This window comes from Lutzomyia longipalpis, chromosome 3 (assembly GCF_024334085.1).
Source record: "Lutzomyia longipalpis isolate SR_M1_2022 chromosome 3, ASM2433408v1".
Classification (NCBI taxonomy): Eukaryota; Metazoa; Arthropoda; class Insecta; order Diptera; family Psychodidae; genus Lutzomyia; species Lutzomyia longipalpis.
This window is the reverse complement of record NC_074709.1, coordinates 11,288,840-11,314,262: the sequence shown is the minus strand read 5'-3', so window position 1 is coordinate 11,314,262 and position 25,423 is coordinate 11,288,840. Positions and strand designations below refer to the sequence as shown.

The 25,423-nt window shown below is 38.0% G+C and overlaps 1 protein-coding gene across 3 annotated transcripts; it reads left to right on the top strand.

Moving 5' to 3' along the window:
* The first annotated feature begins 1,104 nt into the window (after positions 1 to 1,104).
* On the top strand, positions 1,105 to 24,253 carry LOC129792074 (CCR4-NOT transcription complex subunit 1). Of its 3 annotated transcripts, none has more exons than XM_055830792.1 (10): positions 1,105 to 1,514; positions 1,764 to 1,964; positions 2,161 to 2,341; positions 4,606 to 6,704; positions 13,618 to 15,879; positions 17,962 to 19,266; positions 20,681 to 21,351; positions 21,435 to 21,645; positions 22,911 to 23,059; positions 23,152 to 24,253. In XM_055830792.1, exons 1-10 carry the CDS (start codon positions 1,413 to 1,415, stop codon positions 23,246 to 23,248), a joined length of 7,278 nt encoding a protein of 2,425 aa, XP_055686767.1. In that variant the 5' UTR covers positions 1,105 to 1,412; the 3' UTR covers positions 23,249 to 24,253. The 3 variants fall into 3 exon arrangements, with proteins under 3 accessions (XP_055686767.1, XP_055686768.1, XP_055686769.1); XM_055830793.1 differs by having other exon boundaries at positions 1,111 to 1,514; positions 20,699 to 21,351; XM_055830794.1 differs by lacking the exons at positions 1,105 to 1,514; positions 2,161 to 2,341 and having other exon boundaries at positions 1,854 to 1,964.
* The last annotated feature ends 1,170 nt before the right edge of the window (positions 24,254 to 25,423 follow it).

Sequence of the window (25,423 nt, the reverse complement as noted above, 5' to 3'; positions counted from 1 at the left end):
ATTCATCATGATCTGCAGATTCCGTAGGTGGAGGAGGGATTTCGGAGTGGGCACAGCGATATAAGGGCAGAATTGCTGATCATCCCAACCCATTACTGAGAAGGCTTGTTGACGTTCAGGCTGTGAGTAGATTTAAACGGTTTAATCGTCCTAAAGTGCTTAAATTCCAAGCTTCTTGTTATATTGTTTTTCAGACAAAAATAGCTTCTAAATATTCTAAGAAAAGCCTTAAGAGAAATTGAGAACCAAAAAGAAAATAAATTCTAAAGAATTCTCTTCTAAAAGAAAAATTAATTCAGATAAAAAAAAACTTAAATTTCTTAAGTAAAATGTTAAAAGAAATTGTTAACCAAAATGAAAATAAAATCTGCTCTAGAAAATTAATTAAATTTCTTAAAAAAAATTTTCTAAATGAAAAATTTATTTCATTTTGTTTGTTTTTCTTTTTTCCTGACTTGACTACTGTCGATTTTTGCCTGATTTTGAAGTAAGTCACTGGATTTAACTTCCCTGTTGTCTCTAAGTCACTATCATACCAATTGCTGAATATATCGAGGGCTACATTGTAAAATCAGCTAAGTCGGTACCGACTTAGTCGTTTTTACAATGTAGCCCTCGATATGTATTAATTTGGCCAAAATGTGAGAATTTCAAATAATTTTTTTGAGCACAAAAAATTATTTTCTAAATCGAAAGTACTGAATTCTTATCAGTATTTGGCCTTAGTTGCAAATAAAATTCTCACAAAAAAAAAGATTTGCTTTAAAATCAACAGGAAAGCCAAAAATTGCAAAAACTGTTTTCAGTCAAAAAAAAAAATCAAAATTTCAAGATAAAAATGATTTTGTTTTCCTAACTTTAAAACTAGCCTTTTTGACTGGATATTATTAAATAGATAAATTGGAATAGCTATAAGCGAATTTAGAATAAGAATTAGTGAAACAAAAGGAATATTTCATGCACGATTTCTTCTTCTTCTTCTTTTTAAAAACTTCAGGGCCGGACGTCATTTCGACATCCACACAGCCTCATGCACGATTTTATGAATACATCCGCGAATCATAAAGAATCAAATCGTTGAATAGCCCCTTTATGATTCCAAATCATGAATCAGCAAGACATAAAAGTCCCCTTTGATTGTGAAAAGAGTGTCGTGGTGTGATTTTTCTTGTGTAAAGAGTTTTTTCAATTGGATTTTTCACCAATTTTCCGTGCATTAGTACAATTAAAAATATCCGCACGTTGTGCTGTGAGTCCTTGTGAAGTGTGCGGTGTAAGAAAAAGTCGCCCCAATGTGGGGCCAAGACTGCAAATTGCGAGTGAACGAGCGACACAAGAAAGACAAAGTGAAGGAAATTGCGTGCGGGAGCTTCAACGGCGTTTGAAGCTCTCGTGAGTGTTTGAATGGAATTATGAACCAGGATTCTTTGTCATTCACTCTAACGCAGATCAGTTATTTGGTTTCAACCCTAAACAAGAAGAATTTCGATAAGAATAGCCGACAACTTGACAAGGTGAGGGCGCGTCCGGAAGCTCCTAAAAGTTGAAATTCTTCTTTGTCTCCTCCGGCAGCCATGTTCTTGCACCGAAACTCTTCCCGTTTTTTTTTCTTTCATTGCCCTCTTCTCTCACTTCTTCCCCACACGGCTGATCAGCTGATTAACTGACCTGTTGGGAGTTTGAGTGGAGGGAAGGAGGGAGAGTTTAGAGAGAAACTTCGAGAACAAACTTATAACTCAAAAATTGTAATTTTGTCGTTGCAGCTCGTTCGTGAATTCGGCTTGGAAGCGGACCGACATTATCTGCGTTGTTTATTCGCGGCAATTGACTTTGCGGACTCTCAAATAGCCAAACACTCACTCCAGGCGAAACTCCTCTGTGGCAATTTACTCTTCCTCCTGGGACGCCCATCATTTGTCTCCACCATCTGCTACACATTTGAGAATTACCTCACATCGCAGAAGGTACCTTCTTTTGATGATTCTCACCACAGAGCCCCCTCTCCCACACTTTTCTCTCGACCGGAAGCACCCTCATTTGCCCCTTTAAATGTGCCACCAACTACACCCCCCCCCACGCCCCTTCGCGCCAACAGAGGCTCGAGACGAGACGAGATAAGAGTTGTTTACTAAAAGAAAAACTTGTCCTATTTTATTGCAGACACTGAAATTATCACCAAATTTTCTCAATACAGTGGCACGAACGCTGAGTTTGTCACAGATAAAAGAAGTAGCAATTGCCTATTCGCTCCTCCATTCAGCAAATCCAGAACTTGCCAAATACGCTGAACAGCACTTGAAAACTTGCCTCCCAAAGTTCATTCAGTCGTACATTGATATTGGTGAGGAGATTTGCCATAATCTTTAAGTTTTTTTTTGTTTATTCTCTCTTCAATTAAATCAGCTACTTACCTTGATAAGAGATGGGCCAGACAGAGGTGCCCCAATTAACGAAGAGATTCAGTGATATTCAAACTAACTCTCTGCACCACCTTTCTTCATCTTCCATTTATTTCATTTTCTCATTTTTTATTTGGCTTTTATTTTCACATTTTTCTCCCCCCTTTTTTGTTACCTTTTGTACATAAAAATGTTTTTTTTTCGTTTTGTGGAGCGTCCTTTAAACTCTCTTTTACTTCCATGTGCTTAAGTTATGTTTTGTTAAAAGTCTAGCCAAAATTGGTGCTGGGCAGGTAAAGCTTGTACAATCATTAGGAGAAAATAGAAGAAGGGAATTTTATTTTCACAGAAAAAAACACAAAAACAATTAAATTAATTTTCCTGATAAAGAAAGAACTAAAAATAATCAAAAGTACATTTTTCTGAAACTTTTGAAAAGTTTTCCTTAACTAATTAATTTTGTTTAAAGAGAAAACCACGTGGGAGGCTTTAACGTTTGTTAAATCTTTTCGTTGTTTGAAAGAAAAATTATTTATAATTTTAACAATATAAAGCTTACAAATCTTAAAAACTAAAAATATAAAAATTAACAATTTAAAGCTCTGAAATGAAGATTTATGAATAAAAGGAGTATATTCACTTTTATACGTGTCATTTGTATAATTAAAAATTTCAAATTGGTTAAGATAACAGAAGTATTTAGTAAAAAATCATTTTAGCAGAATATTTCAGTTATTTTAACCCTCCGTATACAATGAGGGGTAGGTGACCGACCCCAGAGCTATATTTCGATTAATTGCGCCTTAGTTCTTAGAGGTATTCAACCAAGCTTCTTGAAATAAGTTTCTTGGTTGTCTGAAAAGATTGTGTAAAAATTTGAGGTCAATCCGACCACCAGAAAAAAAGTTATTAACAAAAATGTTAGAAGAGGGAATTCAAAAATTGACGTAACCGCCAAAATTCACTTTGTCACTCTTTGTCTCTTTCTTGACAATTCTAACCTCAAAAAACTATTGCAGAAACCATAAAAAAATCCATTTAAAATTTATTTTTCTGTTCTAAAATGGATAAAAGACTTCTTAGGGAATACCAAGGAGTCTATTAAAGGTCATTTGATCGAAAGAATTTGTTTTTATTGCGAAAAATTCTATAGAGTCGGTCAGTTACCCCATATTATGTAGTAATGCGCATAAGTGTTTTAGTCACAGTATACGGAGGGTTAACTGATATTTTAAGTTAAAAAGTTATTCAATAAAACGATAAAAACGCGGATTTAAATACTTTTTCTTTTAATAAATAAATAGCTAGAAATAATTGGCATTGATTTCGTCATCGTGTATAAAGCGTATGCTTCAGTGCTTCAAATGCGCAGTTCTATTTTATTCTTTTATTAATTATTCTTTCAGTTTGCTTAATAAACAATTTTTTTTAAACATTTTTCTGAAAATAATTTACAGGTTTGTCTCATTCTCATCAAACCTTTCTAGATAAATAAATGACAACATTTTTTTTAAATGCTTAAAGACCTGATGAAGTACTCAAACATCTTCGAAATTTTACTACAGAAGTTTTTTTTTATGAAGTTTACTCATTTTTCTTGCTCTGTGTAGCTTTCATTAACCCCTAAATTGAGTTTTATTCAAAAAAAAAGTGAATTAGATCTTTAATTTTGATTGTACTGCACAAGCTTGAATGCTCTTCTTCAAATGATATTTAAAATGAAAATTTCTTGTATATAAACTCCCTGATGTTGCATTTTTATGTACATATATTAATGCTTTACCAATATAAAATAAATAAATAACTTTTTCATTTGGTTTTGGCTGCAAAATATTTTTGGGAATAATTTATTTAAATTTATTTTTAAAAGGAGGTGGCAAAATTTTGTGTTAAGCATTTCATTTAATTTTTGTTGGTGTAAATAACCCTGTCTTTGTTACTTCTTCATCAAACTCATTTGTTGTTCGCCACGGTGTCTTTTTTTTGCTTTTAACCTGTTCTTTCTTAGCTCTTTATCTTTTTTATTTATTTATTTTGTTTAATGTTGGGCATAAAAGTTTGAAAAGCACTGAATTTCTTTAAAGGATTTTTAAGAAAAAAAAAAGCTGTTTAATGTGAAATTTGAATTAAAAAAAAATATTGTTTTTGGAATTGGGGTGTGTGTGCTCGTCCCTGAAATGTTGGGTTTTTAATTTGTCATTTGCAGACCCATCTCGTCCGAATCAAGAGGGGAGTTTAAACGATATCGCTCCGGAATTGCTGCAGGTGATTATTTCGGTTATATCGCACGGGAAACACGCGCAATTTGGGCTATCGGACGTTATCTACGACAAATTCATCACACATTTGTGTCGGGACTTTCCACGCGATAGAGTACCACTCATCCTTGCACCTTTGCTGTACGCTGAGGAGCCCGAAGTGCCAGCTGATAGGATTGTTGGGGGGAATCAAGCGGCTGTGGGTGTGATGTCGAGTGGAATAATGGATACATCGTGGGCGAATCTTGTGATGGACATTGGGTATTCGTTCACGGTGTCCGTGGATGAGTGCAAGAATCATTTGATTAAGGTGACAGGGCGGGAGATTGGGGCACAGGATGTGGCCAAAATTCTCGCTCTTATGTGTCGGACGCATAGCAATTTGTCGGAGAGTAGTATTAATTTGCCAACACCGGGTGCTTTCTGGGCGGCAGGGGCACAAGGTGGGGCAGGGGCAACGGGAACACCTGCCGATGGGACAAAGGATAAAGTTACAGCAGGACCACCGGGGACACCGGCTGCAGATCATGTCACATGGAAGCCCGATGTGTTTGTTCAGGCACTCAAGGAGGTTGTTCCGGCGCTGAGTTGGAAGGATGTTTGCGTGGGATTGGATCATGCGGAATTTATGCTGAAAGATCGTGCAGGATTGAATCTTCTCGTGACAACACTCCGTTTGGGTTTGCAATCGATGACACCACCACAGAATTTCCCAGCTGAATGCCTCTATAGGCATTGGACGAATACCGAAGGACAACTCTCGCTGATCTCCCTCATTCTCAAGAATGCCGACATTTTCTCCTTTGCCGACTACATCTTCACGAGTGTCTCGGTGGAGTTGCTCAAGACACCCCCGGAGGCGGATAATAAGGAAATTGCCGCATGGAAGTCACTTCATCTTGTAGAGGTGCTCCTGTACATTGCTGAGAATGGCTTCTATACGGCTGTAATGGAGTTGTTTAAGACACCCATTCAACACTGTCCGGATGTCTTGTTTATGGCCCTGCTGCAGATTAATCCGCCGCTAACGGTGCTGCGGCAGGAACTCTTTCAAAATCTCATTCCCATCTTTTTGGGTAATCACCCAAATTCCGGAGCTATTCTGCATCATGCATGGAATTCGGCAAATCTCAGTCCATCCCTCAGGCATATCATAATGCATTCAATGAGTGAATGGTACCTCCGTGGGGATAATGATCAATCACGCCTTTCACGTATTCTCGATGTTGCGCAGGACTTGAAGGCACTCTCAAATCTCCTGAATGTTCGCTCATTTATGTTTGTCATTGATCTGGCGTGCCTGGCGTCACGTAGGGAGTACCTCAAGTTGGAGAAGTGGCTCAGTGATAAAATTCGCGAACACGGTGAACCCTTTGTGCAGGTCATGGTGAAATTCCTCCAACGGCGTTGCCCACAAATTGTCGGGGCGAAAATTCTCGATGATCAACTCCCGAAGGCAGCTCAACTACCCCATGAGACACTCAATACAATGGTGTCCTGCCTCCATGCGTGCATTGGGAATGTCCAGCCGGAGCTGAATGAAATAATCATCACAATGAATGCCAATTGCAATAATTTGATGAAGATGCAACAGCGACAGCCACCACCACCCAATGTTCTGCGGCCACATCGTGCCATTGAGACACCCTTTAATGCCTCAAGTCTCGGTGGGCAGATCTTCACGGCACCCACGGTGGATTCGTTCACATCAAATATGGCTGGATTGAATTTGGGTGGACCCGGGAATGGGTCGTTCAATTTCAACGTTCTCGGCAATCTCATGTCGACACCCGCATCGCCGTCGCGATTGCTCTCAGCCCCCTCAAATAGCCCCTTCTCCATTATGCCGATGCAATCAACGCCCCAAATGAACATAACGCGCATTCAGCCAACGCCAACGGGGGATAAAATCACAATGGCACCCAATACGCAGCAATTGTTCACAGATGGAACATCAACGGTGTCCAAGGAGGCAGAAGATGAAGCTAATAGCTACTTTCAGCGCATCTACAATCATCCACCACACCCAACACTTTCGGTTGATGAGGTGAGTTTTTTTTTTTAATTTGGTTTCGTTTAAAGAGAAATTAATTGAGAGGGGTTAGTTTGACATTGAATTGTGGGGTAGTCAGGGAGGATATTTTGTGTATAGTAAAACGGTAAAAATTCAGTTGATTTAGGTAAGGAAAGAAATGCCAAAAATGGGTAAATAAGCGTCAAAAGTTTTAAAAAATAAATGTCAAACTTTTGAATATAAATGTTTAAAAGGAAGAAAAGAAGCAGCAAACTTTAGTACAGAGTCGCTAATATTATAAATGTCAAATTTTGTAATAGAAAAGTCAACATTGGGAAAGAAATGGTCAAAAATTATAAATGAAACGTGAAATTTTAGTACAAATACGTCAAGTGTTACATATGACAAACTTTAGTACAGGAATCTTAAACATAGCAAAAGAAACGTCAAACAATAGAAATGTCACAACAATGCTACAAACTAGAAAAAAAGAAAAGTCATGCGTAAAAAAAGAATTGACAAATTATAATTTAAAGTCGTTAATTATTTAAAATACCAAACTTTAGTACAAAGACTTTCAACGTAAGAAATATTAATCTTTTTTTAAAAAAATTGTCAATATTAAGAGGGAAAGTCAAACGCAAGAAATGAAACGTCAAATTTTAGTACAAAAATGTCAAATATTAGAAATAACAAACTTTAGTACAGGAATGTTAATCTTAGCAAAAGAAACATTAAACAATAGAAATGTCAATCTGGTTAGAAAATTATGGCTTAGAACAAAGTGCACAAACTAGAGAAAATAAATGTCAAACGTAAGAAAAGAATTGGGAAATTTAATTTTAAAGACGTTAATTATTTTAAATCTAATTTTTGTACAGAGACGTTAAACGATAGAATTGCCTTTTATAAATGAAGTTTTACTAATGCAAAATATTTCTGTACTAAAATTTGACGTTTCTTTAACGTTCGACTTTTCCTTCCTAATTTTGAAATTTATTTTAAAGATTGTTATTTCTTACGTTGAACGTCTTTGTACTAAGGTTTGTGATTATAAAAATCATTTTGTAAAAAGCAAATGTTCTTCCATTAAGAAGGGAATGTCAAATTTTTGAAAAGAAATGTCAATAAATTGTAGTCCAATTAAGTTGGGCTACCTAGAAATTCTATTTGAGCGGTAGGGCACGGCTAACTAAATGCCCCACATGCGCTCCCGACGAAACTCAGAGAGAGACTGACTCATACCGGAGCGTGCTGATGGACGACGCTCACACGTACATCCACCGCCTAGGACATTTAGCTCGCACATTCCCTCCACCCTTTAGCCATGAGACTAGGGTCTGGAAAAAAATTAGGACTACATTCGGCCATACTGATGTGGTGACGTCCCTTGTCACCGATGAGCGTAGTGAGTCCACAGTTTTGGAACACGCCACCTCACCCGTAATCCGTTCTTTCCCCACATCAGCTCGGCTGTCCTTACACGACCAGATTGACTGATCCACAGTCGAATAAATCGACCCGACCGTACCACAGCGCAGTCGACACGGCAAGATTGCCAAATGATCAGATTTACTGATCCACGGTCAGTGAATCTCCACCCACGGATGGTATGACACAAGACCTTTCCCACAATTATGTGGATAACACGGCATAATTGCCAGCACCAACGACATTCACCGTAAATGCCATTGAACACGGAATCATCTTCTTTTATCCAACCCACCACTACTGCAGCAAACTCGATTAGAAGAATAATTCCCCGCTACTGTGACTCCAAGTACCCTCCCAAGGAAAATGCTTGTGCCAAGATAGCGACACCCTCTCACAAGAGGCTAACCCCACGAGAATTTTCCATCTTTTCTGTTTCAATTATTCGACTTAGGATGTTCTCGAGAAAATGACAGGGGTTAGAATGACTCAGACTTAAAGTCCTCACGCACGATTAACGTACTCAGAAGATGTTCAGTTAACTTCACCAAAATTTATTCCAAATACCTAGAAAGGGGTTTTATTTCTTGTACACATCTTCATATTCATATTCCACCGCTTCTAGCTCTCCCTTATCAGCTCATGGCTTGATTTCATCCGCCACACCTACGGATTCAAAGGGTTTGTTAGAGAGCTGCGTGGTGGAAGTATCCTTCACCAAATAGCGATCAATTCTCAACACCCCACCGATCACGTACGGTTCTCGGTGTCGCCCCAGCAACTTCTGGCTAAAGCCAGTGGTGTCCCACCTTACTAACACAAATTCCTTCTCAGCGCATCTCTGCGGCCCCTGACGAATTGCGTTGCATTTTGCCACTTGGGTTTCCTTTAGCCCCTGTACCCTGCGTGCTGCGACTTCACGAATTTGCCCCAGACTCACAATGGGATCGCTGGTATCAGCTTCGTCCATTACCGCATTTGCCAGGGTATTCCCCAAAATATGTCTTGGCCGTAATCCGAACAGAAACTTTTGCAGAGAGAGTCCGATAATTCGATTCTTTGACGTGTTCAAATACCATTGAATCACCAGTGGATTTTTATACCAGTCAATTCCATTCTCTGTCGCACACATCACTCTCAAAGCCTCCCCTACGATCCGAACACAATCTGCTTGTCCAGTCGTTCTGGGCGTCTTCATCGCAATTAGAGCCTGCATGATGTCACGTTCGGCACAGAATTCCTCAAAGGCTTCCGAGATAAATGCAAAGCCTCGATCGCACTCAATCACCGCTGGGAAGCCCACGAACTGGCTAAGTTCCTTCAACATTTTCACCACACCCGCGGATTGCACTGGCCTCAAGATGTTGAATTTGGTAGATGCATCTATAGCGATGAGGCCATACTCGCAACCTCCTGCAAATTTCGGGATAGGCCCACTGTGGTCCCACTGTATCACTTTGAATGGGATCGGGGACTTCCCGCGTGAATGCAGCTCAATGCGAATTTCATCTTTACCCCGTTTCGCCTGACAACAATTAATGCAGCTATCAACATCTCTTTGCACCATTGCCCACATCCGTAGCCAGTAGAAATCCCTTTGAATGTGCACCAGCGTACGTTCGTATGCTGCGTGCCCATTTTTATCATGGCACAATTGCGTGATGTTGTATCGCACGCCTCTCGGAACGTAGAATTTTGGCCCATGGGGTGTTTCCCTGAAGACTCTTTCACCGATCACTTCATAGGAGGCCAAAACATTTTCCTTATTCACGTGCTCATGGAACACTACATCCAAAACCTTCCTTAATTGCACAATGTCTCCATCCTGGGTCTGCAATGCCTCTACCCAATCCATGCGAGGAACAAGGAGATTTATGCCTACAAATAAACAGGAAAGAATTAGAAGAGATTCAACACAACAGCATAATTAATGATAATTAATTATTTCACAGGAAGTACGACAATTTAACCCGACTAACAGATCGCTTCTCTATTTCCCGGATCTGACTCCAGGGCATTCCGGCTGAAAAAGTCGGCACGTGCCATGTGGCATCCGTTGCAGAAGTACAACTCAAAATCATCCTTCAAGATTTCCACCCACCAACGAGTCATTCGTGGTGACACATCTCGCTTTTCATGCACTCGTTTAAGGGCATAGCAGTCCGTTAAGATTTTGAAGTGATGCCCCAGCAAGTAGTATCGAAATCGCTTCGAACCATCTACTACTGCCAACGTCTTCAATTGAAAACTTGAATATTTAGCCTCCTCCTTGCTAGTCACTCTGCCGTAATATGCCACCGGTCGGGCATCTTCACTTGTATCCACCTGCATCAACACTGACCCCATACCGCAGCTGAACCCATCGCAATGCAGCTCACGTTCTAAGTCCGGGTCAAACAAGGTGAAAAGAGGCCAATGCGAAAGAATTTGTTTCAACTTGTTGAACGCTTCTTCGTGTTCTGCCTTCCATTCATAAACTTCACTCTTTTGTAGATCATACAATGACTTGGCAATCATGGAATAAGCGGGCACAAATCGTCGAAAATAACCCGACAATCCGAGGAATTGTCTCAACGATTTCGTGTTTGAGGGTCTCTGGAATTCTTCCACAATCATTTCGGTGTTCAAGCTCCCCAGGGATGTACACGAACCTCCACCAAAGCCTGAAAATACCTTCCGATCACAAGTTACATTCCATCTGAGCTCTTCTGCCAAGAATTCAGCCACCAGTGTCGCCACTCTCCCGAGGTCAATCAGCGCATTCGTCTCTCTTTCTCCCACTCGCACAATCACTAGGAAACCTTGATTTGGTTGGGTGGTGGGCCTCCGCACCACCCCTACGGAAAATCCTTGCGTTTGGGGCACTGTTTGACGAGGTGCTCTTCTGACCCGCAAGCAAAACACTGTCGCTTTCGTGGCTTTCCTGGGTTTATCTTCTTCTCTTCCTCTTTTTCCTCCATGGAATCCTTTTCTTCTGCCTCGGAGGCTGACGTCCCAGCATCGTTGGCTCCTTTCTTTCCACCCCATCTCTTGTACGGATGATATCTCTTCTTCTCCTCTGAATTATTGCCACTCTTGTCCTTGATAATTGTGTGGACCTTTTTCATATAAGTCAGAAACTCCGTAAGAGAAGAAGGTGGAGCTGCTGTCAACAGACCCTGCATCATTGTGTCCGGGATGCCCTCTATTAGGTAGTCACGAATTGCATCGTCTCCCAGTCTGATTCTCCTGGCCTGCTTTACTACCGCGTGGAAATATTCTTCGATCGACTCGTCCTCTTTCTTCTTCCTTGACTTCAGTTCGTGGTGCACTTGTGCCACGGACAACTTCTCCGGAAAATTCAGTAGAATCTCCTTCTTGAAGTCACTGTACGATCGTATATTCCCTTGGTTTCCTTCATACCAATCCTTGGCGGCACCTTTAAGCCGAAACACTGCAGCCACCAGGGATTGTTTGGCGTCCATATCAAAAAGGACAATGGCATCATCCACTTTCCGGATCCACTCTTCCGCAAGAAGCCCGTTTTTCTGTCCAGGTTCGAACGCAGGGATAAGAGCCTCCATTTCCACTGCAGTGAGCCGTGGACGTTGAGTCGGAGGAGTAGTCATTGTTGTCTGAAAACCCCAAAACAACGACATTTAGTACATAAGATGGTACATCTCGCACCCCCGGTGCTCGAGGTTGACTAACATGAGGTTCTTCGCGTAAATAATGTGGACAAATGCTCGCAAATCCGCTCATTTTTGCTCAAAAAAAAAACAATAACAACATAACCTCTAAACATGTTGTCCTTTTTTTGTGCTTGTTTATCACTTCTTGCGGCTCTATCCAGCATTTCTCTGCACTTAGTCATCCTCTTTCACACCTGAATTACCCTCTTGTACTTACTTTGGTTCCTTTTTCTTGCATAAAACCCAAAAATTCGTCTTCTTCACACAATGTGTCTTCACCAGCTGCCCTGCACTGCACACAGTATTCACTGCAAATGACCCAAATTGGGATAAAATTCACGTATTTCTCGGCTTTTATCGCCCTTTTTGTTTACCTTTAGGAATTCTCCTTGATTTTCACACGATATTTTGCTGATAAAATTGCCAGAAATAAGAAATTCCGCGCAACTACTTGTCACTTTGTCATAAATTCTCGAAATTTCTGTTTGACGTGACGTCATCGAAAACAATCGGAAATAATTCGTGTCGGAGAGATCTCTCATGCACACACACACACTCATACACCCCAGGGGTAGATTTTGTTGCAACATTTACATATATATACACATATATAGAGTTTTTCATAAGAAAATGAAGAAAATGCGCATGTATTTAATTCTCTTTTTTTTTTCCATTTATTTTCTCTCTCTTACCAACGGGCACCCCATCCGCCACTTTTTCCTTCGGCGATGGTCTCTTCCGCGTGCCCCGGGGGCGGAACACCCCCCGTTTCTACTCACAGTTTCCCTTTTGGGGCCCTTGATGGCTGCCTGGTGCCGGAAACCTCGCTGCCAGATGAGGAAGAAATTCTCTTTCCGAGAATTTTGCCGTCCGCCATCTTGTCGCTCCGTCGATTGCGCAGCTTTTCCACACTTTTCACCACATTTCTCACTTTTCACTCGCGTACACCTCGCAGTTTCACTTCTGCGATTCTTTAGGGATCTTCATCCCACTTCTGATATGTAGTCCAATTAAGTTGGGCTACCTAGAAATTCTATTTGAGCGGTAGGGCACGGCTAACTAAATGCCCCACATGCGCTCCCGACGAAACTCAGAGAGAGACTGACTCATACCGGAGCGTGCTGATGGACGACGCTCACACGTACATCCACCGCCTAGGACATTTAGCTCGCACATTCCCTCCACCCTTTAGCCATGAGACTAGGGTCTGGAAAAAAATTAGGACTACAAAATGTTGTTAAAAAGAAAGAGGTTAAACATTTTTATAATCTAAAAACTTTAGTACAAAGACGTTTAACGGTAGAAATATCAATCCTAAAATAAAATTTTTAATACGAAGGAAAAAAAACAAATTTAGAAATGAAACGTCAAATTTTAGTACAGAAATGTAAAACATTGGAAAAGAAAGTAAAACTTTAATACAACGACGTTAAACATTTTTATAATCTCAAACTTTAGTACAAAGACGTTCAATGTAAGAAATATCATTTTTTTTAAATGTCAATATTACAACGGAAAAGTCCAACGTTAGAAATGAAATGTCAAATTTTAGTACAGAAATGTCAAACATTGGAAAAGAAACTTCAAACAATTGAAAAGTAAAAAAAAGGTTTAAAAAAAAGCCAAATTAGAGAAACTTAATGTCAAACGTGACAAAGAATTGACGTTAGAAATTATACGTCAAATTTTAGTACAGAAATGTTAAACATTGGAAATGAAACTTCAAACAATTGGAGTGTCAAAATAGTTAGTAAAAATTGTTAAACGTGGGCAAAAGAATTCCCAAAAACGTTAGAAAAAGAGCTTTAAAAAAAAATACATTTGATGTATGTATTGTTTTGTAGGTCCTGGACATTCTCCAGCGCTTCCAGGAATCGCGTATTCGTTTCGAAAATGAGGTGTACACGTGCATGCTACGAAATTTATTCGAGGAATATCGCTTCTTCCCTCAGTACCCCGATAAAGAGTTGCAAATTACAGCTCAACTATTTGGTGGGATGATTGAAAGAAGTCTCGTGGCTACGTACGTGTCACTTGGCCTTGCCCTACGCTGTGTCTTTGACGCATTGCGCAAGCCTGAGGGATCTAAAATGTACTACTTCGGTATTACGGCATTAGATCGTTTCAAGAGCAAGTTGCACTTGTATCAAAAATACTGCGAGCATGTCCGGACGATACCGCATTTCGATCAATTTCCGCCGCATTTGGTGGAGTATGTGGAGTATGGGGCGAATCAGCAGGAGCCACCGAATAAGCCGCAGGCCATTGTACAGTCAACCCTTGCGCAAATGGCAGCAATGCCATCGAGTACGGGGGGTACATCGGCATTGTATAGTCGTAGTAGTTCAGTGACGAGTAACTTGACCACAACGCCTACGGCAAAGACTCCCAATCCGACGAATCCCCCATCGGCGTCCCTAACGACGTCGCGGGTGAAATCAATTGCAAATGCTACGAATATTGATACGTTACTTGTGGCAACGCAGGATCGTGAGGAGAAGATTGTTACGCCGCCGGATGCGGTGCAAGAGAAGACGGCGTTTATCTTTAATAATTTGAGTCAGTTGAATTTGACGCAGAAATGCGAGGAGATTAAGGAGATTATGACAAAGGACTACTGGGCATGGCTATCGCAGTATCTTGTACTCAAGCGTGCCTCGATTGAGGTGAATTTCCACGTGCTGTACTCAAACTTCTTGGATGCCCTGAAGATCAATGAGATTAATCGTCTTGTCACGAAGGAAACTTTCCGGAATATTCGTGTTCTCTTGCGAAGCGATAAGAGTATTGCAAATTTCTCCGATAGGAGTTTGCTGAAGAATCTCGGGCATTGGCTTGGGATGCTGACGCTAGGGCGGAATAGGCCAATCCTTCATGTTGACATTGATCTCAAGAGTCTCCTCATGGAGGCCTATCACAAGGGACAGCAGGAGTTGCTGTATGTTGTCCCTTTTGTGGCAAAAGTCCTTGAATCATGCGCCAAAAGTAAAGTTTTCCAACCACCGAATCCGTGGACAATGGCAATTATGAATGTCCTTGCGGAGTTGCATCAGGAGCCAGAGTTGAAGTTAAATTTAAAATTTGAAATTGAGGTACTTTGTAAGAATTTCAACATTGATGTGTCTGACCTGAAGCCCGTGGTGTACCTCAAGGATGCCGAGAAGGCGCACAAGATTGAGTATCAACTATCGCAACCGGGTAAGGTGAAGGAGCCAATTCAGCAGCCAATTGCTCCCCTTCACAGTGGTGCAACAGCATCAGATGATACGAGTTCCGTGACTTCATCAACTCCTGCTCCTTCGTCGTCAAGTGGGAATGTTGCGGGGTCACCGAGTCAATCGTTGGATGCCCAATCAACAGCCCTGGGTCCACCGGAACCACGTTTCAACTACATGGACATCACTGTGTCGAATTTCTCATGCATCAACAACCTCATGACAATCTCCCCGAATATTCTACTCCTGCACACGCAGCCACATCTCAAGGCGCTCGTACGTACAGCAATTGAGCGCACCCTAACGGATTGGATGACCCCCGTTGTGGAGCGTAGTGTGAAGATAGCAACAACAACATGCGAACAAATTATCCGGAAAGATTTTGCCCTCGATGGCGATGAGAATCGCATGCGAACGGCAGCACACTACATGATAAGGAATTTGTCAGCCGGTATGGCCATGATAACTTGTCGCGAACAACTACTCCTTACCATTACGACAAACATCAAGAATGCCTTCAATGCCGCCGTGACGCCGCAACAGAAGGAATTTGTTGATGCAGCTGCCACGCAACTTGCATCGGACAATATGGAGCTGGCTTGTGCTATAATACAGAAGACAACGGTTGAGAAGGCAATTCCGGAGATTGATAAGCGCCTTGCGAGTGACTACGAAATAAGAAAGGTGACACGGCAGGAGGGAAGAAGGTACTGCGATGAGGCAGTTTACAATTATCACTGCGAAAATATGCCAAAAAGGATTCGGCTCAAAATTGGGGGGATCTCAAGTGAGCAATTTGCAGTTTATGATGAATTCGCAAGGAATATCCCCGGATTTCAACCTATTACTGATCAGGATATGGCGCATTTCCTACCAGCACAGTCCTTCCAGGTATGTGATGCCTTTTGATCTTTTATCTTTTTTATTTTTTTTTTTAGAATAGTTTTCTTCAAGTCTTAAATTTATTTATTTTTTGAAAGAACTTTTGAAGAGTTTGAAAAAGTCAAGAGTTTTGGATGAATTTCATTACTGTGTTCAGCTAGGCTTAACTAGATCAGGCTTTTAAGGTCAAGACAAGCTGAATACTTTTTTTTGGATTCAGCCTTAATTCAGCCTGACTTCAAACCTATGTTTAAAAAAATCTGCCCAAGTCTAAAAAACTTACACATAGCCTTAAAAGCCTTGGCCAAGCTCAAAAATCTCAAGTCTAATTTAGAGAATGTTAGGCCTAGTTGAAAAATCTTAAGTTTAAGTTTAAAAAAAAAGCAACATTGGGCCGTATATTTAAAAACTTTAAGCCGAGAAGATTTTAATTTAGTCCAAAAATTTAAGACTAACTTTAAAACTTCAGACCTGACTTAAAAAATAAAAGTCTGACTTTAGAATACTGCAATCTAGTCTAAAAAACTAGTCCTGCTTTAGGAATTTCCTGATTTTTCTTAAAGATTTTAATTTAATATTAAAATGAATTAAAACTATAAAAAAAACTCGTTTAAGAAATCAAAATGTGTCCGTGACGCTAAAAAAATGTATCCGTGACGTCAAAAAATCTATCCGCGACGCCAAAAAATGTATCCGTGACGCCAAAAAATGTATCCGTGACGCTAAAAAATGTATCCGTGACGCCAAAAAACGTATCCGTGACGCCAAAAAATGTATCGGTGACGATAACAATTGTATCCGTGACGATCAAATTTGTATTTTGTTAGTTTTAGAGTCAAAATGAATGAATTTTGACATCGCTCCAAACGCGGTGTTTATTTGGCGAATTTTTTGATCTTTTTGGCGAATAATCCGAAGATCCGAAGATTTTTATTCAGATAAACACCCCTCGATTTTCCATTAACAATCAACGGTCGATTTCTTCATTATCTAAAATTTGTTGTCTAATTTTTTGTTGATATTTATAGATTATATTTATCTTTACAAGCTTGAAAAAAAATTATTAGCTCTTTTATCTGTAAGAAACCATTTTTTTTTATTAATTCAAAATAAAACAAAACGCCGTAATCAAAATATTTTTATGTGAAAAAGTCCGTTTCAATATTGAAAATAAACATCTTGAATATTACAAGTAACTCACATTTGCCCGCGGGCTTCAACGAGCTGTTGTAAAATCATAAATTGTTTCTCGTCATTTCTCAACGAATATTGGCTCAGAAGGATAACACCCTTTTTAATTTTTATGACTGGGAGTTAGTGGTGCCATCTAACAATTGTGCAGCATGAAGACTTCCGGTTGTCCCCCTATATAAATCCATGTACTTAAAGGTCTTGCCTCAAAAACTTAAGCCTTACTTTGAATTCTTCAGCCAAATAAAATAAAAACGTTTAAAACAGCTTTGAAAATTATATCTTGGAATAAGAAAGCTTAGTCCTAGTTACAAAAAAAACAAAGACTTTTTTTCAAAACTTTAAGCTTTAAAAATTTTGGACTAACTTTAAAACTTCAGGTCTGACTTAAAAAATAAAAGTCTGGCTTAAGAAGACTGTCGAGTCTAGTCTAATCTAGTTTAATAAACTAGGCCTGTTTTAAAAGAAAACTTAAGTTTAGCTTAGAAACTTAGGCCTTGCCTAAAAACTAAAGGCTAGCTTAAAAAAAATAAAGCTGCTCTTAAGAAAACTTAAAGACTGACTTGAGAAAATCAAGTTGGACTTCACTCATGGGATGAAATTAAAGTTTCTTGAGCTTAGATTCAATTTTTGAAGTCAGGCTTAAGTTTATCTAAAAGTTAGGTTTAAGTTTTATGAGTTAGGCTGATTTTTTTTTAAGTCAAACTAAAGTTTTCTTTAAGTAAGGTTCCAGAAAACTTAAAGTGTTAGATTTGATTAATTTTGCCTCATTTCTCTTGATTTATTTAACCCCTCTGTTCCTGATTTTTTAAAAAGTTTTTATTTTAACAAAAACACTTTCCTAAATAAATCAAAAAAGTTTAAAATGTATCCTAAAGATTCATTATGCCCCCCATGTAGGATCCCATGTCGATGTCATCATTTGCAGCTCAGATGCCACAGCAGACTGTTGTGGGATCTAATCAATTCAGCGGCTCGGACTTTGGGACGTTGTACGATGATTTGGGCAATAAGATTGAGTCCTTCCTCAATGGGACAATGAATATGCCGGGATTGCAGGTGCAAACGACAAATATGGCTTCCCTGCTGGACTACTTGGTGGCAGCACGTCGTCAGCGTGACAACATGACGGCAATTTCGTTGCTGAATAAAGCCGTTGAGGGCTTACTGGATGGCTTTGTCAATATCCCCGAGCATGCGGAGCATATTAAGATGTTCCGTGATATCCATTTGCGTGTAATGCGTATGATGCAGGATAGCCGAGCTTTCGGTGTGGTTACGACAAATCGCATCATTACGAAGTATTTCTTTGAATGCCGCGAGGAGATTCGCTACAATTTGGAAGCAATTGATTTACTCTTCTCCTCAAACTTCATCAATGTCCCCAACTTTGACATACTACTGAGTCAGCTAATGGACAATGGGAATAACTATTTGGCTGTGGCATTTGCAATGCAACTCATTCAGCATTTTTGCATTGAGGAGCGTCAGGCGACGGTACTCACGGAGAATGATTTTGTCAATACGATTGATCTCCTAACGCGCATTTCGGTGCATCATCATCGTGCCCCCGAGGGCTTACCGCACCTCATTGAGATTCTCCGTCTCAATCAGGATCCGAATAATCTCCTTTCGATTGAACGTATGCAGAATCCGCACATTAATTCGGGCATTGTGCAGGTGCGCAATACAAATGAAATGGAAGATCCACCGGGGTTGATAAGCAAAACGGAGTATCTGCTGAAGGATTGGGTCAACATTTACCACAATCAAGCACTCAATCGGGATCCAATGAAAGTTTTCGGGATGTTTGTGGGGAAAATGAATATTTGTGGGATACTCAAGACGGATGATCTCATTACGCGCTTCTTCCGTCAGGCCACGCAGCTGTGCATTGATGTTGTGTACACGAATATCAATGAAGTGAATAATATGCCAACAGTGGGTAAATCAAAGTGTTTCCAATGGATTGATGCCTTTGTGCGTCTCATTGCGCTCCTTGTTAAGCACTCGGGGGATAATGGGAATGCAACAACAAAGATTAATCTGCTGAATAAAGTTTTGGGCATTGTTGTGGGAGTCTTGCAGCAGGATCAGGAAGTTCGTGGTGTTGCATTCCAACAGCTTGGCTATCATCGTCTCTTCATCATGCTCTTCCTTGAGTTGAGTAATCCCGAGCCAGTCCTGGAGAATATTAGTCTTCACGTGAGTTTAATAATTTTTTTTTTTAATTATTCTTATTTTAATATTCTCTCAATTAACTTTTTTTTAATTCTTTTAAAACGGTTTCATCTAAAAACGTTTTGATTTTCATTATTTCTTATTTTTTCATCTTTTTTTAAATTGTTTTACTTTTTATCTTAAAGAAAAGCCTTAATTTTAAGATCCAAGATTTTTTTATGTTAAATAATAAAGACATAAAAAAATACTTTTAACTGATTTTGTTGAACTTTCTTCAAAATAATGCTTCATTCTCATATTTTATTTATTATATTAATAAATCTTTAATAATTTTTTTTTTAATATTGGGCCTTAATCAGCGACGTAGAAATCCTTTAAATTGGCTTGAAATCTTGAAATTTGCGTAAAAAATTCAAAGATTAAAGGATTTCTTGGTCGCTGTTTAAGGCTCATTATTCCTTCTTTTTAAAAAAAATTGAATTAACTTTTCTTTAAAAGCGATTTGATCTAAAAACGTTTTAATTTTCTTTATTTCCTCTTTTTTCATCTTTTTTATAAATATCTTTTTCTAAATTGTTTTTTTTTAAATCCTAAAGAAAAACCTTAATTTTAAATTTAAAAAAGTTGTTTTTTTTCATATTTTTAATGTTAAATATTAAAGACTTAAAAAATACTTTTAAGTGATTTTGTGGAGCTTTTTTTAAATTTCTTTTAACTTCCTTTAAAAGCAGTTTAATTTAAAAATGTTTTGATTTTCATTATTTCTTCATTTTTCATCTTTTTTTTTATTAAAATTTATCTTCTAAATTGTTTTTAATTTTAAAGAAAAGCCTTAATTTTAATATTTAAGAATTTTTTTCGTTTTTTTTTATGTTAAATAATAAAGACATAAAAAAACTTGTAGAGTTTTTTTTTAAATATATAATGCTTCATTTTCATATTTTATTACTTTTTTTTACTATTTGCTTTATTTCATTCATTATTTTATTTCATTTTTTTGTGTAATGTAATTTTAATATTTCTTTCACATACCTACTTTATAAAATATTTTTAAACAAAACTCTTTAAAGACATTTTTTCTTTAAATTATAATTAGGTTTTTAAAGGATCTGAATTAAAGAACTTTAATTCCTGAACCTGAGAACCTTAAAAAAAAAACTTTCTTTTTATTTTAAAAATTCTTTTATTTTTCAAAAATTTCAAAATTAGTTTCTACTTCATAGAGGATTTAGTAATATTATATTTTTGGCATGTTTCTTGTAGTAAAATCTAATTTGATGGTAGAGAAAATAAAATATTTTTTGTATTAGACTAAAAAGAATTATTAAATAAAAATTAGATAGACTAAAAACAATAACAACAAAAAAAACACAAAAAAGTGAAAAATTTCCTCATTCTGATTGCAAACTATTTGCCATTTCCAAACGGATCCTAACAGGAAGGCCTTTCCCAACAGACTGTCACAGCTTTCTGCCACACATATCACCTCATAAGGCCCTCCGTGGCCCCGGGCTTCTGCTACTCGTGGCTGGAATTGATTTCCCATCGTGTCTTCATTGGGCGTGTGCTGGCGATGATCCCGCAGCAGAAGGGTTGGTCAATGTATTCGCAACTCCTGATGGATCTCTTTAAGTATCTCGCCCCATTCTTGCGGAATGCTGAACTCGCAAAACCCGTCACATTGCTGTACAAGGGTACACTCCGGGTGCTCCTTGTGCTCCTGCATGATTTCCCGGAATTCCTGTGTGATCATCATTTTGGCTTTTGCGATGCAATCCCCCCGAATTGCATTCAAATGCGCAACATTATCCTTTCGGCCTTTCCGCGCAATATGCGCCTCCCGGACCCATTCACGCCGAATCTCAAGGTGGATATGCTGAGTGAGATTTCCACGGCACCGAGAATTTTCACAAATTACGTATCAAACATCCAACCGGCGACATTCAAGAAGGACCTCGATTCGTACTTGAAAGCCCGGGCACCCGTGACGTTCCTGTCGGAACTCAGGGGGCACCTACAGGTGTCCAATGAGCCTGGCTCGAGGTACAATATCCCCCTAATGAATGCCCTCGTACTCTATGTTGGGAATCAAGCGATCACACTCATTCGGTAAGGATCTCTCTCTCTCTCGCTCTCTCTTTCAGTTCTTCACACGAAGGACATTCTAAAAGAAAAAGTTTTTGTTATTTTAGATCGAAAAATCTCGTCCCGAATATGACAACAATCGTCCACAGTGCTCACATGGATATTTTCCAGAATTTAGCAGTGGATTTGGATAATGAGGGAAGGTATCTCTTCCTCAATGCAGTTGCCAATCAACTACGCTATCCCAACAGTCACACGCACTACTTCAGCTGTGTCCTCCTCTACTTGTTTGTCGAGGCAAATTCTGAAGCAATTCAGGTGAGTTTTTGTCCTTTTTTCTCTCTCAATTGTTGATGAAAAATCAAAGAATAAAAATATTCAAAATCTTTGGAAATATTTAGATAATTTGTGAGAAAAAAATCAAAATATTCCGCAGATATTAGTTTTCAGTTATTAGGAGACACAGATTAAAGAGAAAAAGTACTAAAAAAACAAATTAGTACTAAATTCTAACCAGAAAATTACTTTTAGTTTAACCCTAAAAATACTAAATTCAAGCCTAAAGCAATAATCAAATTTAAGACTGAAAAATACTAAATTTTAGCTCGAGAAATGTTGAATTCAAGCCTAAAAAAAAGACACCAAATTGTAGCCCAAAAAGTACTAAATTTAACTCTAACAAAAGTTAGTTTGATTTCAATTCTAAAGAGGCTCAGATTTAAAAGAAAAATAGCTTTACAAAGTACTAAATTAAAGCTTAAAAAATACTGAATTTTATCTTAAAAGTACTAACAGATTAAGCTTATTATGTAGTAAATTCAATCCTAAAAAGTATTGGATTTACGCCAAAAATGTACTAAATTCTAGCCTTAAAAGTAACCAATTATTGTCGAAGAGAGTTATTTGGATTTTAGGGCTTAAGAGGGTCAGATTGTGGAGAAATAGCTCAAAAAAGGAACTAAATTAAGGGTAAAAACTGCTAAATTTAAGCTTGAAAAAGTACTGAAATTAAGCCTAAATAGTACTTGATATAATGCTTAAAAAATACCTGATTCAAGCTTAAAAATTATTAAATTTAAGCTTGAAAAAATGCTGAATTCAAACCGAAAAAATACTGACATTAAGCCTAAGGTACTTAATTGAAACACAAAAAAGTACTTAATTCAAGCTTTAAAAATACTAAATTCAAGCCTAAAAAAATTAGTCACAAACAGGCTCAGATTCAGGAGAAAAAGTACTTAAATAAATAAATAAAAAAGTACTAAATTCAAGCTTAAAAAGTACTAAAATTAAGCGTAATTATTACTAAAATTTAGCCTAATTTGTACATACTAAATTTTAGCTTGACAAATGTTGCATTCAAGCTTAAAAGTACTAAATCCAAGCCCAAAAATACTAAAATTTAAACATAAAAAGTACTAAATATTCAAGTTTAAAAAGTACTAAAATTAAGCTTAAGTCACAAAAATTCTTAAACTTTTGCGGAGAAAAAAACATTCTTAAAGAAAGGAGTTTACACATTTCAATTTAAACTCCTTTTTTGTGAAAATTCAACATAATTAATTATTTTAATTGAAATTTAGGAACAAATAACAAGAGTTCTTCTGGAGCGTCTCATTGTCAATCGCCCACATCCATGGGGTTTGCTAATTACCTTCATTGAGCTCATAAAGAATCCCGTCTACAAATTCTGGGATCATGATTTTGTTCACTGCGCCCCTGAAATTGAAAAGTAAGTTTTAAAAGCATTAAAGCTTCTCTGTGAAGTTATGCTGAAAGTTCTGAAAATTAAATTTATATTTCTTTTTGTTTTGCTTTTTGAAGGCTCTTTGAGTCCGTGGCACGCTCGTGTATGGTTGTGAAGACAAACAATCAGCAGACACTGAACAGCGTCGAGGCGGAACTGCAGGAGTGCAACTGAAGTGTCTGCTTTGTCCTCCGTGGGCACAGCAGAAATTCTTAAAGTGTAATGATGGTGAGAGACAGGCAGACATCAATGTATTGAATTTTCGTCAGGTGAGACAGAGGGGGGGGGCGACGACGACGGAGGAAATGAGGCAAGTCACAGAGAGAGAGAGAAATTTAATAAATTGTATAAAGGTGTTCCTTCGTCTCTTGGGGTGTTTTTTTATGTCTCTCACTCTCAGCCTCTGTGCCACTAAAGGTAGCACACGTGGTGCTTGTCTAATATGAGGAAAAAAACACGCACACAAGAGTACAGAAAAACAAGAAGAAGAAAAGACGAAGAGACAACTTCTACGCAGAAAGAAAAACTTTTTTTTTAAAGCAAAACGATAAAAAAAAACAATACGAAAGTTATATTAATTTTTTTGTCTCCTCTTTGCCTCTCAAAGCGATAACAAAGTGAGAAAAAAAAAGAAGAAATGAACGAGAATATGAAACGAAACTCAATTGATTGTTCTCTTTTTTTTTTGTAAATTTATTTTTTGATTGAAAAAAAGAACCAAAATTTGTACATTTGGCCAAGATTTTGTAGAGAAAAAAAAGAAGCATAAATGTGAAATTATTTAATGAAAAGATTTTATAGATAAATGGTTATAACTAAAATGTTTGAGAGAGCTTTTGTGAGAGCCTAAAATTGATGGGAAAAATAAGATTAATAAAAGATTTAAAATTATTGTGAAGGGGGTAAAGTTTGCGTAGGGAAGTGAATTAAATGAAACAGTCTAATTAAAAACACGTAAATATTATATATAAACAAAATATTTTTTAAATAATGAATAACATTGTTTATGGAAAAAATAAATAGTTTAATAACACGATATAAATATACATATAAAACACTTTGTAGTGTGTAGAATAAATAGGGAGGAGATTGATATTAAAAAAAAATATGATGATGAAAATAATATTAGAAAAATGTGTTTTTAGATTTAAATAAAGCAGATAAAAAAATCATAAAAAATATCTTTTATTTTTAGCCTTTTTAGCTGTGTTTCTTTCAGACACAGTTTGAGCAAAATCTTCGAAAACTTCGAACTCGAATATCTCGAAAATGCCATTATCGATTTGCTTCAAATTTTGATTTATTATAGCCTACTATAACCTGATTATAAAAAAAATTATGTCGCCATTTTGAAAATATTGAGTTCCAACTTTGTCATGTCATAACTCGGGTTCTACAAGTCCGATTTTGATCAACTCAAGCGCAAATGAGAGTTGAGTTTGAGTTTTAAAAAAGTACATAAAAGTGAATCGATCTCAAAGTGAAAACGCGAAAATTAAAAAATAAATTAAAATGGAAGAAAACGTTACATTCCAACTGAAACAAGAATTAAAGAATCACGAAAAGTATTTCGACGTGCCCGAAGATTATGAACCATATTCCTATCTTTTAACAAAGGAGTATGGTTCATAATCTTCGGGAGCGTCGATTTGGATGATAAAGTGAAACAAATGAGGGAGTACATGATGGACGTTCGCGGGACCCTTGATGAGTATGCTGAAAAAGTAAAGGATCCCTCTATCCAGGATGAAACCAAAGAAGCCGAGATAAAGGAAAAAAATAAAGTAAAATTAAAACTAACACAACACATGTAAAAAAATTATTAAAATAATAAATTAAAAAAATCCGAAGCAGACTTTAGACGGCCTCCGAATTTAACAGGCTCCGAATAAACAACAAAACAACACACATAGCCATTTGTCCCATTACTGGGGTTGGCTTCTCACACACAAATTTTGGCTTTTGATTTTAATGACCGGCTGCCGACCTGACGTCAACCTCAGAGAGGCACTTTTGTTGCATTGTGACTTTGTGTTAGGAATATTCCTCATTCATAAGTTTTTATCACAAGCAACGGTGCAGAGCAGTCAATATCAGTTCAAGAGTTGCCTCTCGTTGTAATATTGCACTGGTGGGAACGAGTGGGGGCATTCCTGACCGAATGAGATCTTTTTTCATATCTGCATTACAGCCAATCGAACACCACCGAGCCTCGAACCCGCCGACCCTCCCAGGGACAGAGCAAACGGACACTGGGACCGTCTGCTTTGCCACTGCTCTACTGGGCCGACAACAGGCTCCGAATAGGCACAAAATATTTGCCATCAAAGTCTCCATATGACCGCCATC

Bases quoted from the DNA above. Each gene is read 5' to 3' on its own strand.
- LOC129792074 (XM_055830792.1), top strand. From the start codon at position 1,413: ATGAACCAGGATTCTTTGTCATTCACTCTAACGCAGATCAGTTATTTG. The intron at 21,646-22,910 runs GTGAGTTTTTGT...ATTGAAATTTAG, and splicing joins CAAATTCTGAAGCAATTCAG to GAACAAATAACAAGAGTTCT. The intron at 23,060-23,151 runs GTAAGTTTTAAA...TGCTTTTTGAAG, and splicing joins TGCGCCCCTGAAATTGAAAA to GCTCTTTGAGTCCGTGGCAC.